This window comes from Sinohyriopsis cumingii, chromosome 5 (genome assembly GCF_028554795.1).
Source record: "Sinohyriopsis cumingii isolate HCF-2022 chromosome 5, ASM2855479v2, whole genome shotgun sequence".
In the NCBI taxonomy this organism is placed as follows: domain Eukaryota; kingdom Metazoa; phylum Mollusca; class Bivalvia; order Unionida; family Unionidae; genus Sinohyriopsis; species Sinohyriopsis cumingii.
This window is the reverse complement of record NC_142965.1, coordinates 41,936,846-41,958,689: the sequence shown is the minus strand read 5'-3', so window position 1 is coordinate 41,958,689 and position 21,844 is coordinate 41,936,846. Positions and strand designations below refer to the sequence as shown.

The 21,844-nt window shown below is 33.4% G+C and overlaps 1 protein-coding gene across 1 annotated transcript in view; it reads left to right on the top strand.

Annotated features, from left to right (window-relative positions):
* Window positions 1–3,664, top strand: part of LOC149799023 (COP9 signalosome complex subunit 6-like) — a 51,090-nt gene extending 47,426 nt beyond the window's left edge. Inside the window, exon 10 of the mRNA XM_089957968.1 lies at window positions 3,335–3,664. Within this exon, the coding sequence (XP_089814094.1) occupies window positions 3,335–3,406 (72 nt within the window). The 3' untranslated portion in view covers window positions 3,407–3,664. The remainder of the gene's footprint in view (window positions 1–3,334) is intronic.
* Window positions 3,665–21,844: the final 18,180 nt, after the last annotated feature.

Genomic DNA, 21,844 nt, shown 5'->3' with positions numbered 1-21,844 from the left:
AAACCATGCTTATAATGCATCTACAGCTGCAAACAGTGTAGGATTTGGGTATAATGCATCTAGAGCCATAAACAGTGTATACCTTGGGTATAATGCACATACAGCTGTAAAGTGTAGGTCTTGGGTATAAGGCACATACAGCTGTAAACAGTGTAAGCCATGTGTATAATGCACCTACAGCTGCAAACAGTTAAGGACTTGTATATAATGTACATACAGCTGTAAATAGTGTAGGCCTTGGGTATAATGCACATACAGCTGTAAACAGTGTAAGCCATGGGTATAATGCACCTACAGCTGCAAACAGTGTAGGAATTGGGTATAATGCACCTAGTGCCATAAACAGTGTAGACCTTGGGCATAATGCATATACAGCTGTAAATAGTGTTGGCCTTGGGTATAATGCATATACAGCTGTAAATAGTGTCGGTCTTGGGTATAATGCACATACAGCTGTAAACAGTGTAAGCCATGGGTATAATGCACCTACAGCTGCAAACAGTTTAGGACTTTCATATATGTACATACAGCTGTAAATAGTGTAGGCCTTGGGTATAATGCACATACAGCTGTAAACAGTGTAAGCCATGGGTATAATGCACCTGCAGCTGCAAAACAGTGTTGGACTTGGGTATAATGCACATACAACAGTGTAGGCCTTGGGTATAATGCACATACAGCTGTAAACAATGTAGACTTTGGGTATAATGCACATACAACAGTTTAGGCCTTAGGTATAATGCACATATTTAAACAATGTATGCCTTGGGTTTAATGCACATATTTAAAAATGTAGGCCTTGGGTATAATGCACATATGTATTTAAACAATGTAGGCCTTGGGTATAATGCACATATTTAAAAATGTAGGCCTTGGGTATAATGCACATATTTAAAAATGTAGGCCTTGGGTATAATATTTAAAAATGTAGGCCTTGGGTATAATGCACATATTTAAAAATGTAGGTCTTGGGTATAATGCACATATTTAAAAATATAGGCCTTGGGTATAATGCAGGTATTTAAACAATGTAGGCCTTGAGTATAATGCACATATTTAAACACAGTAGGCCCTGGGTATAATGCACAAATTTTACAATGTAGGCCTTTGGTATAATGCACATACGTATTTAAACAATGTAGGCCTATATTTGACTTCTCAATAAATAGATTAATTCATATATAGTTTAGTTGAATATTGGTGACTTGCATTGAAAATACCAAATAACTGATTACATTGTCCATGTTTGATCTTTGTTAAAAGCCAGCTCTGCACTCTTCTTCTTGTTTCCAAATCTGAGGTATTTATCAAATTTTAGTCATAATTACTTAAAAACGAAAATCCTTTAAATAACTAATTATAGAACCATTTGACAGAATTCAACTAGATTGGTCAGAATTCATGCAGATTTGACAGAATTCAGCCAGATTGGTCAGAATTCCACTGGATTTGACAGAATTCAACTATATTTGACAGAATTCAACTATATTTGACAGAATTCAACCAGATTTGACAAAATTCAACCAGATTTGACAGTATTCAACCAGATTTGACAGAATTCAACCAGATTGGACTGAATTCAGCCAGACTTGACAGAATTCAACCAGATTTGACAGAATTCAACCAGATTTGACAGAAAGCAGCCTGGCATAAAGGCTTCCAGATTTATACAAATGTTTCTAATTAGCCATAGAATATGGCTGCTGTTACTAATGTTAGAAAAACTTTAAACCATGTCTTCTCTGAAACTGCTCAGCAGAATTTGGCCAAATCAAAGGGAAAACATTCTAACAATAATTTATACAGGGTTAGAAGTGGACCTCACAATCTTGAAAAGCCTAGAGTTGTATTGTGTCCTTAGAAACAAAAAAGCCGTAAAAAATGAAAATGGTAATTGGCTCTACCCTGACCCCATAAAAATAGCTTTTTCTGCACAATTGTTTTTCGTTATGTTAGCAAAGCAGTATATAAAGTGCATGAACTATGCAAATCAAAGACATCCACTCATTTTAATTATTTATTTGTGCTTTATTTTCATTTTATTTAGGAACAAACTAAAAGCATACTTTATCAGATTTATAATAAATGTTATGCTCACCATGGAGGTAATCTTGTAACTGTTCTGTGTCTTAAACCTCAACAAATATTTTAAAACCTTGAAAAAAAACTAGAAATAACCTACAATTTTTTAAAATTTAGTTCTTCTAACCCTGTTTATATATGACGTTGATGGATGAAGAAGCCAAAAATACAGAAGAGAAACATAGATACATTTGCTTTCATAACCTGTGCAATCAACAGCTATGGATGTAATTTCAACAAGAAGTATTTTTCAGATCCATTTTTCTTGGCCAACTGCTCTTGTATTTGTTAATGGTCAGATCTCAGCTAGTGAGTGATCTCAGATTCACTTTTGCCACATGTTTATCCTGCTTTTCTAATGATGGATTCAAGTAAACACAGCTTTTGGCAGGATTTGATGTGGAAAAAGTATCCGCTATTAATTGATTTTTATAAGTTGTTTGAAGAAACGTTATGATTGGTCATGAAATTGTAACCTCTGTTCAGAAATTGTTCAAGGGAGACAATTTCAAAATTTTTGACAAAATCTGTACAGTTATGTGTTCGTACCCCAGTCACAACATTCTGCCAGCATTATTTTTTAAATCACACTACTCCAGGGAATTATATTTATGCCAAGTGTCTAATTTTATTTAGCATGAACTCTTCAACAACAGATGTTGCATCCATACAAAATTTACTTTGAATATGACGAGTGGGAAAAACTTACTTTACACTAAAAGCAAAATTTCGATCTAAATATCATCTTAAAGACATTTTTTTATTTCATCCAGTCATGGATTCAGTTAAAATGGTTGAACAATGAACTAAAGATGGTAGTAATGATACTTCAAAGCTTGGTATGGGGGTTAAGTTTATTTAGGATTAGCTGGGCTTATTTAGGATTACCTGGGGTTATTTAGGATTAGCTAATGTGTTGCTTCCATGGGCAAAGCACTTTCGTCCAATTTTCTAGGCACAGAATAACATTTTAGTTTCTGTGCTGTAAAACACCAGACAAAACCAAAACACTACATTTACAAGAATAGTTTGATATAAGGATATAATTGGTTCATTTTAGTCACAGTATAAGGCACTACTTCTGTTACTTTCTTTTCAGTGAAATAGAGACAACAAAAAGTAGCATGAAAAGTCACAAGGAAATTTCAAATTATTCATTAGAAAAAATAGCATGGATGAATCTGAATTAATCTGTTTCATTAGTGGACTAAATACTTCATTCTTGAAAATATGTATTTTTAATCTTTTACAGTTTGTGAACAAGTTCAATGTGTTATATGACAGACAAGGGATGGGCAGAAGGATACGAGGACTGTTCTTCTAAGTGTCATTATTAAGATGTTTCATGGATGTTGAGACACTTCATTGTTATGGCTACTTAATCTCAGCATCAGAGTGGACTCACCTTTGCCTTTTGATTAAATTTAAGCAAAATGGAAACATTCTTTGTCTGATCAGCAAAGTTAATTTATGTTTTACAGACAGAACCTTTTTAGAAGTGGACAGTAGTAATTTTTCACAAACTTTGTCATTGTTCAATCAGATCGCAAATAAAAACATTGTTGCTGAAAAATGTGCAAAATTGTGTTTAGACATCTTAATTATTTTTAATTTAAAATGGCATCACAAATGGTACCTGTTGATGCAAGTAAAATATATTGCAAACAGCTTGAAAAATATACAAAATTAATCTTACATGGGGTTTCATATTTCCATATCATACTTTTCTCTTTTAATGCAATGAGTATACATTCAAGACCTCTTCCAATGATCAAGTCGCTCAAAATGCTAAAACTGTCACCATATTGTTGTCTAGTGTCTCTATGCAAGGGAACACAGACTCCAACTTTCAGCAGTTTCCACTCATTTACTGTTTCAGCATTTTTAAATAGTTTTGGTTCATGAAAAGTTCCCCTTTTTCTGAAAGGCTCTTGTAATATTTTAGGAAATTGTTTTTATTGCTAATTATGATAGCTTATTGTTGGGTCATATCAACTTCTGTCCAGTTGTATATGTTCCAAAAAATTTTATTACAAGAGCCTTGAACATTTAATGATGGATTGCATGCATACTGTTCACGCAAATAGTGAAATGTATGAAATAACTGAATCCTCTATTAAAAGAATAATATGAAATAACTGAACCCCATGTAAAAGAACAGTATGAAATAACAACCCCATGTAAAAGAACAATATGAAATAAACTGAACCCCCTGTAAAACAACAGTGTGAAATAACTTAACCCCATGTAAAAGAACAGTATGAAATAACTGAAGTCCATGTAAAAGAACAGTATGAAAGAACTAAACCCCATGTAAAAGAAACACACTATACATATTTCAGGCAATTTGCAATAATTCATTTTTAGGTTCAGCACTGGATACCATTTGAGTTGCTATTTGAACCAAATTTAGTATAAATAGTTAGATTCGCTTACAGCAGTTTATGAAAGTTGGCAAAAAATAAACTCTTGCAAGCCCAAAGGACCAGTAACCTGAAAATGCAACTGGTCCTGTTCATAACCAACTGGTCCAATATCTCATCATGCAAGGAGATGAAATATAGTCAATGAATCAATGGTAAATTCAGGTAGACATGAAAATCATCTCATAGTAAGGTTCTTTATATGATGAAAAATTGAACTTAAAGAAAAACAAAAACTGTTTATATCATTTGTCAGATTTATTAAATTTTATTATATTCAGCAGAACATGGCCACTGTTTTATTGACCAGGACACTGATGCTTACTGTCCAGCTGATCCAGATCCATACATAACTTAGACAGAGGCTGGGCATCATAATTTGACCCTGGATGACCAGTCTGAATTATAGTCAGGATTCTTATGAGGCTGGGCATCATAATTCGACCCGTCTGAATTATAGTCCGGATTCTCATGAGGCTGGGCATCATAATTTGACCCTTGATGACAAGTCTGAATTATAGTCCGGATTCTCATGAGGCTGGGCATCATAATTTGACCCTTGATGACCAGTCTGAATTATAGTCCGGATTCTCATGAGACTATGCATCATAATTTGACCCTTGATGACCAGTCTGAATTATAGTCAGGATTCTCACGAGTCTGGGCATCATAATTTGACCCTTGATGACCAGTCTCAATTATAGTCAGTTTTCTCATTTGTTGATGTATCATTAGTTATAGTATCAGAACTAGACTTGAAATTTGGTCTGTGGAAAGATGAATTCCAGTATTGGATTTCTGGAACTGGATCAAATGCATCAACAGTTCAGCTCGGTATCTTGAATGATGTAAATGTTTGGCTCGATTTTCACATCTTGAGTTATAGATTAATTTACCCTATTCAAATATCATTTGCATCAAGTTTTCTTTTGTAAAATATTTTAAATTTTTACTTATTATATGTTTGTGATATTCTTTGTCGAATGAGTATATCATGTTTGTTTACCAGTAGCATGTGACACCTGCCATAACTACTTAGTCCTGTATCAAAAAGAACTCTTCTATAACTCCAGGACCGACATGGCTGATTACATGTACAGGCCACTCTTTTTCAGGATATATTAAACAGTAGTGTTGATTGTACATTACAAATGGTGTTTAAATAATTCGTGTATGAAATGAATTTGGTAACTTGTGCACCGTTTTTGAGGCATATGTGGAAATTCATTGAGCTAGTCTCGGTTGTTATTTGTGTTGTTGAAATTGGTTGTTGTATTAGTATGCAGCCTGTTTCTTTATTCCAAGTGACTTTGCTAACCCAAGTATCATGTTCATTTGATAGTGTGGTATTCCTTTTGGGTAGTTTTTTTCTTTTACGTGGCATTTGTTGTTGGGTTTTTTTGTGTGCCTCTTGTGGCTTCTGGGCATTCAAATATCTATATCATCAGATATCTATATAATCAAATATCTCCAAATGTTGACACTGGGAGTCAGAAGTAGCATCTGTCATCAAATATCTATATAATCGAATATCTCCAAACGTTGACACTGGGAATCAGAAGTAGCATCTGTCATCAGATATCTATATAATCGATTATCTCCAAACGTTGACACTGGGAATCAGAAGTAGCATCTGTCATCAGATATCTATATAATCAAATATCTCCAAACGTTGACACTGGGAATCAGAAGTAGCATCTGTCATCAGATATCTATATAATCAAATATCTCCAAACGTTGACACTGGGAATCAGAAGTAGCATCTGTCATCAGATATCTATATAATCAAATATCTCCAAACGTTGACACTGGGAATCAGAAGTAGCATCTGTCATCAGATATCTATATAATCAAATATCTCCAAACGTTGACACTGGGAATCAGAAGTAGCATCTGTCATCAGATATCTGTATAATCAAATATCTCCAAACGTTGACACTGGGAATCAGAAGTAGCATCTGTCATCAGATATCTATATATTCAAATATCTCCAAACGTTGACACTGGGAATCAGAAGTAGCATCTGTATCAGATATTGCAGACAAGTTTTGATTTGGAGTTACAAAGCATCTGTTGGAAATGCCATTTATTTATATTCTCATTTCATCTAGATTCATGAGCGATCAGAAACAATTCACTTTCATGTTGTTTATTTCACATAGATTCCAATATTTCTTTTAAGGTCATAAAACATAAAATTTGTTGATTAAATTTACTCAGTATGCCTACAAATCCACCTGGCCAGTTACCAGCAGGCTGGCAGCAGTTTTGCCTGCTTACGTACAGTATATTCAAGCAATTTATATGCATAGGATTGATCTTTGATACGTTCCACCTTGTTGAAAAAAGCTGTATAATTAAAGAACAATTATAAAATATAGACTCTCTTTGCCAGTATGTAAGTCAAATGTGCAATAATAAAAGTTAAGAGTTTATACAAAAATCCAACTATCTTTTAAAAAAAATCTAAGATCTTATTAAAATGACCATCACAACAGGATGCATCCTAGGTCATGAACATCATGATAGGATGCATCCCATGTCATGAACATCATGATAGGATACATTCCAGGTCATGAACATCGTGACAGGATGCATAGCAGGTCGTTAACATCATGACAGCATGCATCCCAGGGCATGAACATCATGACAGGATACATCCCAGGGCATGAACATCATGATAGGATGCATCCCATGTCATGAACATCATGATAGGATACATTCCAGGTCATGAACATCATGACAGGATGCATAGCAGGTCGTTAACATCATGACAGCATGCATCCCAGGGCATGAACATCATGACAGGATACATCCCAGGGCATGAACATCATGATAGGATGCATCCCATGTCATGAACATCATGATAGGATACATTCCAGGTCATGAACATCATGACAGGATGCATAGCAGGTCGTTAACATTATGACAGCATGCATCCCAGGGCATGAACATCATGACAGGATACATCCCAGGGCATGAACATTATGACAGGATACATCCCAGGGCATGAACATCATGACAGGATACATTCCAGGTCATGAACATTATGACAACATGCATCCCAGGTCATTAACATTATGACAGCTTGCATCCCAGGGCATGAACATCATGACAGCATGCATCCAAGGGCATGAACATCATGACAGGATACATTCCAGGTCATGAACATTATGACAACATGCATCCCAGGTCATTCACATTATGACAGCTTGCATCCCAGGGCATGAACATCATGACAGCATGCATCCAAGGGCATGAACATCATGACAGGATGCATCCCAGATCAGAAAGTTTGCCTGCATTAGTTTCTTATGCAGAATGGCCAAGTGGACATATTTAACATCCCTAAGACCACAGCAGATCTCATGCTCGATTTTTCTAGAATAAAAATATTATGTACTGTATAAAATGACAGCGTAAAACAATTTCCCAATCAATCATGGAGAAAAAAAATTCTTCAAATTATTCTCTGCATTTGTGGTGTTTCCATGTTCTTCAGAATTGAGTGAATGATTACTGAATTGTCAAATCATGTTATATACTTCAACCATAAAAAGTTAAAATGACATTTTTTAAAGTTTTAAGCTATTCAAAATTCATCATAAATCTAAAGTAGGGTCTGAAACTTGCACAGAATTTGCTATTACAAGTTTCCATTTCCTTTTGAGGTTGAAATATCATTTAGTTTTGTTTTCTTTGCATGACTAAACTGCATAATTACAAATGTCACAAGAATCAGTGTTACTATGAGTTGGATTCAGATTAGAAAATAGAGAATTTTAATTTACGTACCCGATATGACTCGAGTTCAAGTGGCTTGTGTATTTTCTGCTGTTTATTACATCCTCAATACTTGTAGACCCTATTTAACCTACACAAGAAAATTGACATGTTGATGTATAACTTGACCATAGTAGCTCAATTGGTAAAGCATCAGTCATAATCCAAAGGTTATGAATTTGATTGCAACCTTGCAGGTTGGTTGTCTCATGCTCTTGGGACATTCACTTAGCTCTCATTTCTTTTGGATTTAGACTGTAATTTGTTGACTGTATCGTCTAATTTTTGTTGCATCCTGAATATGTCAGATGCTATGAATCAAACTCCACTTGCCACAAAGGACAATATATTTGTATTATTATTTTGACACAGAACTTAAATCACTATAGTTTAAGTTTTGAAAAAAGATAAAAATCATTTTAAAGAAATTGTATGACCATGTCTTTATCTGATTTGATCTACTTAAAAACAATGTTTTTGTTTGGTCCTGATGTAGACCACCAGTACACTGTCATAATAGTTCTGCTTTACAGTGTTTAATACATAATTTATGCCAGACTGATACACTCAAATGCAATTCCATTTCACATAAAGCATTTTTTTCCTCCAGGTCCTCATGTCAGCCCAACTTCAGTTGCTGTTGTTTTCCCACTTTGACTGCATTGTTTATTTTCATAGGCATTTGAAAGTGTGTCCTGCTAAAACCATATCTCTTTTTATCCTTATAATATTGTTCATGAAACTGAAACTTTGTTTTGCTGTACAGGGGCTAAGAACTAACACATTTCCAACAATTTAAACAATGTATGAATGCGTTGGTGTGAAATTTTTAATGTAGCATATCTCTTTGGATCTCTGGCAGTTTGAATGTCTTCAGGTCAAATGCCCTGTCTGTGTGTTTCATCATGATAAATATTCAGGGTGTTTGTGGTAGTTAACTTTTGAATTCTGCAAACCATTCATAGGTTTAAACAGAAATGAAGTCGGAGAGTCATATATTTTCAATTGCTTCAGGTTTTGTATAATTTTTTATGTTCATGTCATATTACAGAGGATGCATCACATTAATGTGGGTCAATAGCATCAACAGCTACCAACTCTTGGAACTAAATAGATTAAAATACAGTGTAATTATCTGTACTCCTTTAAGACAAAAAGCATGGTCTTAGATGCTTTTATAAGTCAGTGATACCCTCACTTAGTGTAATTGTCAAACTGTTGCATAGGTACTACTTTAAGTCATGCATTACCCTCAATCGTTGGAAAAGGTTCCTAACTGGTCCCAAATAATTTAAGGATTGTGTGAGGGTGATGTATAGTATCAGGTGATTTCACTGACACTTAAGGGAATTTTTTAATTTGTCAGTCTCACACCTGAACATTTGATTGGTGTACTAAAGATTTTGATAGGCAAATTAGATAACTTTTGTTTCTTTATGGGTAACATCGATTATAGGAATAGTCCAATTTAGATTTAAATAGGTCCTGGGAATTGAGCTATCCAAATTTTTAGTACTAGATACTTATAAAAAATTAAATTGATGTGGATGCTTCCCATGGTATGAAACCAAAATCATACCAAAACGAGATCACTGTGACTTCATTTTCATGTTTATTTTTTTTATTTTTTTTAGCCATTTGTTACACTGATATTGTTACCCTGTTTGACCACACTCATGAAAATTGGCAAGTAATACTTCTCAAAGATTGAGTCAGCCTTGTTAGAAGTAAATCAGCCATATTTAAAGCATGTCATGGTGACCTAATTTTCATGCTGGATGTGTCTGATGGACAGTAACACAATCTTGGACACTATTGTGCCTACACCAATAAAACTGGCCAGTGGATGCCTCACTGTAAAAGTAATTCTACTGTACAAAGTGTAGGTCACTGTCATCAAATTGTCATGCTAGAGTGACTAATGTTTGTGACTCAGCTATTCATTTGTTACACCCTTAATATCTTTGCCTCAATTTTACCTTCACTTGTGAATATGGTTGCTTGGATGCATCTTCACAAAAGTAAATTTGTCTATACCTAAACTAGGTAAACTCCCAAATTCCCACTTGAGACATTTTTACTTTTTTCAGTTTGTTGTATCCTCTGTTTCTTAAACCCTATTATGTCATAGCTAATTAAACCTTATAATATCAGACTAATTAAATCCTACTACATCAAGACCTGTTAAACCCTATTATATTAAGCCTAATCAAATTCAATCACTTCAAGATCAATTAAACCCTGCTACATCAAGTCTAACTAAATCCTACTACATCAAGCCTAATATAACCCTATTACATCAAGGCTAATTAAACCCTATTACACCAAGCCTAACTAAATCCTACTACATCAAGCCTAATATAACCCTATTACATCAAGCCTAATTAAACCCTATAACATCAAGCCTAATAAAAGCCTATTACATCAAGCCTAACTAAATCCTACATCAATCCTAATTAAATCCTATTACATCAGGACTAATTAAACCCTATTACATCAAGCCTAATAAAAGCCTATTACATCAAGCCTAACTAAATCCTACTACATCAATCCTAATTAAATCCTATTACATCAGGACTAATTAAACCCTATTACATCAAGCCTAATAAAAGCCTATTACATCAAGCCTAACTAAATCCTACAACATCAAGCCTATTTAAACCCGATTACATCAAGCCGGATTAATTTAAACCTTATTACATCAAGACTAATTAAACCCTTGTACATAAAGCCTAATTAAATCCTACTACGTCAAGCCTAATTAAACCCTACTGCACCAAGACTAATCAAATTCAATTACATCAAGACCAATGAAACCCTGCTACATCAAGATTAAGTATACACTACTAAATCAAGTCTTATTAAACCCTATTACAAGACTAATACAATTTTCTTTACATCAAGACCAATTAAACCCTACTACATCAAGTGTAATTAAAACCTATTTCACCAGGACTAAATGAAACATATTACATCAAGACTAATTAAACCCTATTACATCAAGACTAACTGAACTGTATTACATCAAGACTAATCAAACTTTTTATCAATCTAGATGCATCTTAATGAGTAACACTTCAGTAATATTACCTTGCTCCACATGATGGTTTGGTCATTAGTGTCGTGTATCTCTTTACAAGGCTTTTAGTTCATTACCTAAGCATCAAATCTTTATAATAGTCTGTATAATGTAGGATACTTCATGGGAGTGAGGAGATTTATTTTTACAAGTAGACACTTTGTTAAAATGAGTGACATGATTCTAACAAGATTAAAGAAATAATGGATACCTCTTTTGTTAAGCTAAATATAGACTTGTGACCATTGCAACCATTAATTAGTGGAACAAAACATGATTTATTCATGAAAAAAATTGCCTTATTTAGTGTCGAGACAGTTGGAGCAAGGTGTCTTGCCCAAGGACACCACAATACTGATCTGATGGTGAGATTTCAACCTGCATCTTTTGGACACAAGTACAGCATCTTTTGGACACAAGTATGACATCTTTTGGACACGAGAATGACTTATTAATTACTGAGCCACATAGGCTCCTGTCTCCATTAGTTATTGCTTGGGATAAGCAGGAATGTTTATTTAGCCTATCCTACATCCATGTCCACATGGGTTTGGAAATTGTGCCACAAAAGATTTTTACAATACAAATATTTTTTAACTAATCCCTTCAGTGTGAAGTCGAAAATGCAACCATTCTTGTATCAAACTATTTTAGTATTGTAGAAATGTCCATGACACTTTATTAATATTTCACACGACTCCAAAAAGTTCCATGGTACTGACACTTTATTAATATTTCACATAACTCCAAAATGTCCATGGTACTGACACTCACATTAATACTTCACAAAAGTAATCTGGTAACTCCAAAAGGTCTATGGTACTGACACTTTATTAATATTTCACACAATTCCAAAATGTCCATGGTACTGACACTTTATTAATATTTCACACAATTCCAAAATGTCCATGGTACTGACACTTTATTAATATTTTACACAATTCCAAAATGTCCATGGTACTGACACTTTATTAATATTTTACATGACCCCAAAATGTCTATGGTACTGACACTTTATTAATATTTCACACAATTCCAAAATGTCCATGGTACTGACACTTACATTAATATTTTACACAACTCCAAAATGTCCATGACACTTTATTAATATTTTACATGACTTCAAAATGTCCATGGTACTGACACTTTATTAATATTTCACATAACTTCAAAATGTCCATGGTACTGACACTTTCATTAATATTTCACATAACTCCAAAATGTCCACGGTACTGATACTCACATTAATATTTCACACAATTTCAAAATGTCCATGGCACTGACACTTTATTAATATTTTACACGACTCCAAAATGTCCATGGTACTGACACTTTATTAATATTTCACAGGACTCCAAAATGTCCATGGTACTGACACTCATATTAGTATTTCACATAACTCCAAAATGTCCATGGTACTGACACTTTCATTAATATTTCACACAACTCCAAAATGTCCATGGTACTGACACTTTATTAATATTCACATAACTCCAAAATGTCCATGGTACTGACACTCACATTAATATTTCACAAAAGTAATCTGGTAACTCCAAAATGTCTATGGTACTGACACTTTATTAATATTCACATAACTCCAAAACGTCCATGACACTTTATTAATATTTTACGCAATTCCAAAATGTCCGTGGTACTGGCACTTAATTATTTCACACAACTTCAAAATGTCCATGGTACTGACACTTTCATTAATATTTCACATAACTCCAAAATATCCATGGTACTGACACTCACATTAATACTAAACACAACTCCAAAATGTCCTTGGTACTGACACTTTATTAATATTTCACACAACTCCAAAAAGTTCCATGGTACTGACACTTTATTAATATTTCACATGACTCCAAAATGACCATGGTACTGACACTCACATTAATATTTCACACAACTCCAAAATATCCATGGTATTGACAATTAATTCATGTTTCACAAAACTCCAAAATTTCCATGGTCCTGACACTGTATTAACATTTCAGATAACAAAAAATGTCCAAGGTTCTGACACATTTTAATTTCACATGGCTCAGAAAAAATGTCCATGGTACTGACACATTAATATTTCACAGGACTCCAAAATGTCTATGGTACTGACACATTAATATTTCACAGGACTCCAAAATGTCTATGGTACTGACACATTAATATTTCACAGGACTCCAAAATGTAATATCTCCAGCAGAAGGAAAAATATTTCCCTTGGATTATTAAACAAATGTGAAACATGATATGTAAGGAGGTTTATATCCTCCATGTAGTAAATGTATTTTAAACACAACATTTCGAAGCATTTAGCGACATATTAAATTAATCTCTCTTACAGAAAGTTACAATTTAAATAATTTTGGATTTCATTTAAATCCTGTAAATAATTTTTTGCTAAAATGATGAAAATAATTAAGCAAAATGTATTTTAACATTTCTTTTTCTTGAGAATTGCTTTAAGACTTCCTTTAATTGGAATCACTGAGACTTAAATCTTTTGAAAACATAATGTATGACATATTTAGACCCATTGTTAAATATTTTAATAAGTCTGAAAAGCCCTCAGCAAATTTTGATGAAACTTTTGCTGTTATTTAGTGTAGTCTTCATGAGTTTTGCCAATAAGTAAACTTTGTAGTATTAGTAATCAAAATAAAGTCCAATGCTTGCTTGGCCATTTCAGATTTTCAGCAATTTCTGCAAAATGACAACAATATTGATCTTTTTCTTTAAATGAGGGTACTGACAATATTTTTGGTAACATCAAGGGGGAAGGGGGATGCTTTCTGCTTGCCAGTTCTAATTATTTTAATCTAAATTTAATTTCCCTTTCTTCTTTTCCTCTTTCCAGTTGCATTTGCATTTTTGATCTTGAATTTCCATCAATTATTTCTGAAGCTAAATTTGTAATGGTGCCAGACTTTGTAGAATAATTTTGCTGTACATTCTGTCATGGTCAGCATGACACATAAGCATTATTACTGATGTAATGGCTAGGCCCACAGTAATTTGGTAGCTTGTAATAGTTAACCTCTCCTGCTTGGAGGCATGAACTGAATTTTAATTAGGATCCATTCGATATTGGTCAGATACAAGGAAGATCCCAATGTTAACACATGGTCAATAGCAGAAAATGACAACAGTTGAGACAAACAAGAAATATTTTTTGGAAGATGTGGGACATTTGAAACAGGTGTCATAAAATGATATTCTCCAGATTAGTTATTAATAAAGGCAGACTTGAGAGGATTTTTCTGACTTTGATGGGAGTGGTAAATTTATTGGTGGGTAAAGAAAGTAATCCTGACTGACTAAGCTAAACGAGGGTGTGGGTTCCCTGATAGAATTCAGGCTTTTAAGAAATTCCTGTCATGAAATTAGTCAGTCTAAATTAATGAGGCAAGCCAGAAATTTTAGCTCCGTGAAATTATAATTATTTCTAGATTGTCTAAGGGGCGTGTGACAGAAAATGATAGACATGAAAGGAGAAATTCAGTTTCATGATAAGGTAAGAGTTTCTAATAAAACACAAGGTTAATTTCAGATGCAACACAATTTATGTTCGCTGATGAAAGTTTCTAATTATTTCTTGAATTTATTCATTTTTTATTCATACAAGTCATGATGTATGGTTGTACCAATTTTTATGTCTATTGCTTTATTTAAAAGTTTGCAAGTTACAGCTCCAAATATATATCGATATGTATGACCTTCAAAAGACAACAATGAAAGTGGCACATTTAAAATAAAAGTTTAACACTTTTCATATCACTACTTCTATCAGATTCAGGGTTACAAACAGCACATTAAACGTAACCTTAATCTGTGACCTTAACCTTCAAGAAAGAATGAGAAAACACTCTCTAGTTCTTATGTGTACATTTACAAACATCATCAATCAAATAGGTTAGTTTCAGTAAACCTTCCAAGCAGAACAATATTTTGAAGATTTTGTACAAAGTTCCTCAAGTATCCATGCACTGGATGATTGCTGGTGTTAGCACTGGATATTAGTTTAATCCAATACAGGAAGACAAACTAGAACAGGTACATGACATGACATTGCATATCATGTTTCTGATCAATACATTTATACAGAGAAGGCCATGGCATGCTCCAGGGTAAAATATTTCAAGAATGTGAATGTATATTTCTCTTTCATATATCCACACACAAACCACAATGCCCTTCAAACCTATGTACATAGTTACAGACCGGGGATATTAACAGTTTCCAAGTGATAACCCAAAAGCAAGTCTCCTTCGTCAAGGTTAGTACTGGAAATGCATCTGATTTCTTCTCATGTCCTTCAAGCAATGTATGGTAGAAGGTGGTGATATGTCTAGTTCTGTCTGATGTCCTTCAAGCAATGTATGGTTAGAAGGTGGTGATATGTCTAGTTATGTCTCATGTCCTTCAAGCAATGTATGGTAGAAGGTGGTGATATGTCTAGTTCTGTCTTATGTCCTTCAAGCAATGTATGGTTAGAAGGTGGTGATAATGTTTAGTTCTGTCTCATGTCCTTCAAGCAATGTATGGTTAGAAGGTGGTGATAGGTCTAGTTCTGTCTCATGTCCTTCAAGCAATGTATGATTAGAAGGTTGTGATATGTCTAGTTCTGTCTCATGTCCTTCAAGCAATGTATGGTAGAAGGTGGTGATATGTCTACTTCTGTCTCATGTCCTTCAAGCAATGTATGGATTAAAAGGTGGTGATATGTCTAGTTCTGTCTCATGTCCTTCAAGCAATGTACGGTTAGAAGGTGGTGATATGTCTAATTCTGTCTCATGTCCTTCAGACCCATATGTGGTTACTAACTGTCGATCTCAGCAGTTTCCAACTTGTGTCCCAGGGGAAGCATACCCACAGGGACCTTCCCTGAGCATGACCAGAAAGTTCAATTAATAGGCTATAGTCCATGTTTTGAAGATGACACAAAATAAATATTTAGATTTAAGAAATAGAAAACTATCTGAATACATTGGTCCCATCCCAAGAGTCATAATTAAAATTTTCAAACCACTGTGTAAACCTAAAGACCCCCAAGCATATCCCCCAGTTTCTAGTCACTGTCTAATGGTGTAGGAGATGAATTACTAATGGAGGGACAGACAGACAGGCAGCAATACATATTTCACCACCTTTTTAAAAGATGCATGGGAAAAAAGTGATTGTAAGTTTTGTTAAATTTAAGCATTAGGATTGTTAATGATAAGAAAGATTTAAAACACTATCAAACCTTTGTGACAATCTTGGTTGACAAAGAACAGATTCATGAAGTGACTTTTCATTAAATGAGAAACACAAAACAAATTTACATGTATATTTGAACATAATGATATAAGTAAAACTACACACATTACTATATCAGCAAAACTTTAACTAATTAAACTTTTATAATTACAAATAACAGAGACTCTAGCTATAACATTATTTTCCATATACCATATTAACATGATGTTTCAATTTTTCATGAAATGTAATTTTCCAATTGTAACTGTCATAACTGTAGAAGGAACGGATTGAAGTACATGTAAGTAGTGAATGGGAAAAGGAAAACTACAAATAAAAACCTATGCATACTGCTGATTATTATTATTATTATAATTACTTCCAGTTTTATAACTGGAGAAAAAGCTTTTAAAGTTTGTGGTTTGTGTGTGAAACTGTAGGTGATTTGAAAGTACATGTATAGATAATAATTGCAATATATGTACCTTCAGATTGTCATCTGAAGTGAGGATATTAAATTTTTTTGTTTTCCAACACTTGTAAACTTTGAATACCTAGTAAAATGAGTAACTCAGCCAAATACCTAGTAAAATGAGTTACTAAGCCAAATACAAATACTGTATTATGTTAGGACAGAAACACAGTTTCATGTGCAAATTCTCCTACAAAACATTATTTTCTTCTTTCCAAGAATAAATTTACATGTATTTTGTAAACAGAAACTAAATCCATTCTTTGTATGCACCTTTGGTAAAGTATAGATACGATCAAGGAAAATATTTACGTGTAATCCTTTGGCATAACAGTTCCACTTCTCTTAGTGTAAGCTCAGTTCACACCAAGTCTAAACAGACAAAAATAGTTTTAGATTCTATTGTATGTGAATCACTGCCAGGCCTTTGATAAGCTGGCTTGAATAATTATGTTAAACAGGGATTTTAAAGGTCTTTTATGTCGTAAAATATTAATAAAAGATAATGAATAAGGAATGTAAACTAAAATGAATTCATAAAGTATGTTGTCCTGCAGTCCATACAGTGCTCAACAAAGAAATGTTTAGTAATGCAACTGAATTGTGATCTAACAGTAACAGTTCTCTGAATTAAGTAACACAGTGAAACCTGTCTTGAAAGACCACTGCTATTTGAGACCACCTGTCTTGAGAGACCATATTCTCAATGCACAAATTTACTGATCATATAGCATTGTGACCTGTTATGAGGGACCACCTGCCTTGAGAGACCATAAGTTTTGGGCAGAAAGGATTGTCTTTCAAGACAGGTTCTATTATATTAATTAGAAACAGTTTCTAGGTTTATAGACTGCATGCATTGCAGTTATAAAATGTCAGTAGGATTAGGGTATATATTTATGCCTTCAATCTCCATGTTAATTTCTAGAATAGATATAGCTTTATTCTTTATGCTGAATGCTAATCTTTTATCATTAGTGTAAAATAGCATTCTCATTTAAATTTTGCTGCAAGCATTGACTGGAAATTATAGCACCATCTAGTTTAATAATAATCCAGTGTGTTTAATGGTTTTTGACAACCTTTATTCTCTCATATGAACTTACTTGAAGCCATTTTTAATATAGGCTGTAAGCATCTAGCTCCACTGCATCTTTTGTAATGTCTTCTATTTCTACTTTCTCTGTCTTCTTGATCAAACTAATCCAATCTGTACATGTGAATTTTCCACAAAACACATTTCTTCTTCTTACAGTTTAGGAAAATGTACACTTTATGAATTTCTCTGATAAGTAGACATATTTATCCTTAAAGTATGAAAAATGACCCATAAATGTCCAAAACAAATTTCAGTGGGAACGAGGTACATATCACTCATTGTCTGGTTGTGGATGTTATACATCCAAGAAATTACATTAGTGTAATATCAGCAATCATTTTTATTTCTCATCTAACCATTTAAAGAAAGTTCATAATGTACTGATGATTCTAGCTTTCTGATATTAAAAAATATGCAAAAATGTCAAAATATAGACCATTCCTATTTGAAAATTGCATTATAGAAGTTATATTTTACGGTAGTTGCTAATGTGATGGGCAGAAAATGCAATATTTGCAACTTTTGAGTCATCTGCATATAGGAAAGATAAAGTATACATTGTACTGTATATAAAGTATATACTGTACTGTATTTAAAGTATAAAGTATACATTGTACAGTATATAAAGTATACACTGTACTTTATTTAAAGAATAAAGTATACATTGTACTGTATTTAAAGAATAAAGTATACATTGTACTGTATTATAAAAGTATACATTGTACTGTATTTAAAGAATAAAGTATAAATTGTACTGTATTTAAAGAATGAAATATAAATTGTGCTGCATTTAAAGTATAAACATAACTTTCGTTGTTTAAAAGTTAATTTAAGGCAATATATTCTACTGCTTCTTTTCTGTGCCAAAAAAAAAAATCATTGACAGAATAAGTCTTAATTTGGACCATTTTTTCCTGGATTCTGAAAGTTTGACTTACACGATTCAAATCCATATGTCTGACATACATTTTATGTGTTTTTACTTGGACAACACTCCAGAGTTCTCTGGAATTTTATATGTATTTTATGTGTTTTTACTTGGACAACACTCCAGAGTTCTCTGGAATTTAATATATATTTTTTTATATATATGCAGTAATGCTCCTTTAAAGTAAATTCCACAAGCTCAAACCTACATGTATAGAAACTAAATCTTTAATTTGATATTTGATACATTTACTTTGAATTAGGCTTGAAAATAGGTTGGTTGATTTAGTGACTACCTCTGATAGCTTGACTTGCACAGGAGATCAAATGCATAACTTGTGCTTCAAATGAAAGGCTAGCCTGGTTAACAAGTTTATATACATTTACTAAAGCTGTAAATATCTTAAAATCTAATCCGAGTTTCCACTGACTCTTTCCACCCCATTTTTGTATTTGGCCATTTATGTTGGGGTGTAGGCTCAGAGTCATTTGCCTGCTGAGAAGTTGGAATTCACATGCACCATGTGGTGCCAGCATAGGGCAGCCACTTACTAACCGGCCTAGAAAACTTTAATAACCTTCCAGTGAGACATACCTGCACCCCAACATAAATGTCCATATATCAAAAATGGGTTGGAAAGGGTCAAAGGAAACTAGGATTACTTCAATGAATGATTGTGAGAAGCATGCCAATTTATTATACTAACCATGAACTTGAAACGTGCATTTGGCCCATGTTGTTTGTTTTAGCTGCCTTGTCGGTGAAGATATTAAATATAGCTCCTGACTGTTGGAAACAAATGTGAAAGCATGCCAAAATATACTGAAGTTGAAACATATCCCAGCCAAAATGAATCCAAGACAAAACATATGCAAAACAAAAGCTTGACCCAACATACTGAGGTTTGGACGTTTATTGTTTTAGTTTAATATGCTGGAAGTTCCATATATCAGTAGATACTACTTCTAAGTAAGTTTTGAATAGATAAAGATGGTTTCAGAATTTTTTTGTTTAAAAATTGTAGACAAAATACCTTGAATAATGTAACAACCTGGCCATTGTAATTTCCTTTGATAGTGAGAGCCTTTTAAATAATTAATTTGTAATAACTCAACTCACTATTTTCAGAGGTGTAACATCCAAATAAAATCCATCAGTAAGGGATATTAAGAGAAGGCAAATTGATAAGTTGGATTTTAAGACAGAGAAAATGACATAACTTTGGAAAAATTACTCTTGAATTAGATCTGGCTTATGAAAAAAGCAAATTCAAATCAAAACTTTTATTACATCAAACACAAGTGTTTTTATATAGCAACACACAAGAATGATACAAATATGGGTTACTCAGATTTACATGACAATGGAAGGAATATACACACCCGAGGATAAACAACACTGAAGGACACTTCACTTCACGATTAATAATATTTAATAGAATATTTTCAAATTATTAAAGTCCAAAATAAATTAAGATACAAGTATCATGCAAAGATAAAAACAATGGAAGTTTTTAAGTTATACGATCCTGACAGCATTATGTGACTCAGAATCTGTAACAATTAATTGCTCATGATAAAACAAATGCAGAAAATACTGAAACCAGAGAAAGTGCCATAGATTTAGTGGGATTTTGCCTGTGAGTCAGCATATATTTACAGCTCACTTGTTGGTTTGTAATAAATCTGATTAATGTAAAAGGGCTTCCATATAAACTGATGCCAGAGTACATAATGCAAGAAAATTGTCCCCCAATGAGATTTTTAAAAATAATAATTAGTATATCCGCACAGATAACGGCTATGAATGAAGTGAAAGTTATGACACCGACAACATCATGTAATCATTGCTCTGAATCAAAAGTTGCCAAAAGTTAATTTTGTTTCTGTTGCATTATTGATGATCTTATTACTGTAAAAAGTTTTTAGGAATATGTGGACTTCAATGCATCTAAATATTTTGATGTTACTCCGTAAAATCGCTAGAAACAAAAGGAGACAGCAGAAAATTATCACCCATGAGTCTTCAGCTGCATAGATGTGATCAACGCCTAATGGACCCAATTTTAATTGTTTTCTTTATGCAGGTGATAATTTTCTTTTTTTTATTTGGTTGTTTATCTGCCCAAAATATACAAATTGTTGCAATAAATCACATGAAATCGGTTAAAATTTGGTTTGTTAACATTTTGAATTATGAGTGTGTTTTGACACGGGTACGTTTCGGTATGCAGGGTACCTTATGACCTGTGTAAGTTTCGGTGGTACCAGTGGTTGTCTTTACCCTTGACTAAACAAATGAACACTACTGTAGGAAAGAATTAGGGTAGTTTTAGTCATACAACGTAAGACACATCACCCGATATTTTCATTCTGGGGGTGATAGTTGTGGAGTAAAACAAAACGTGCTGTCTTACATCCTAGTTCTGGTAGTTTGGGCAGGTTTATTGTAAAATCTGTGTAATTAATCAAAATAGTGCACGCTGGGTTTCACAAAGAAAGGTTAGTTTTTATTTGTATCTTTATCAATCCTTGGGACAGGCCAGCTGAAACCCGTACTGATCGGCACATATGATACAATCGGACAAATGGCCCCGTAATTTTCAATTCTGTCTTGTGAAACATTGCACTGACAGAAAAGACCGAAGTTGATCCGATTAATATGTTCAGACTGGTAAAGGATAATCTATATTTATTACACGATGACTATTAGTATAACTTTAGTAAAACCATTCCGCGAA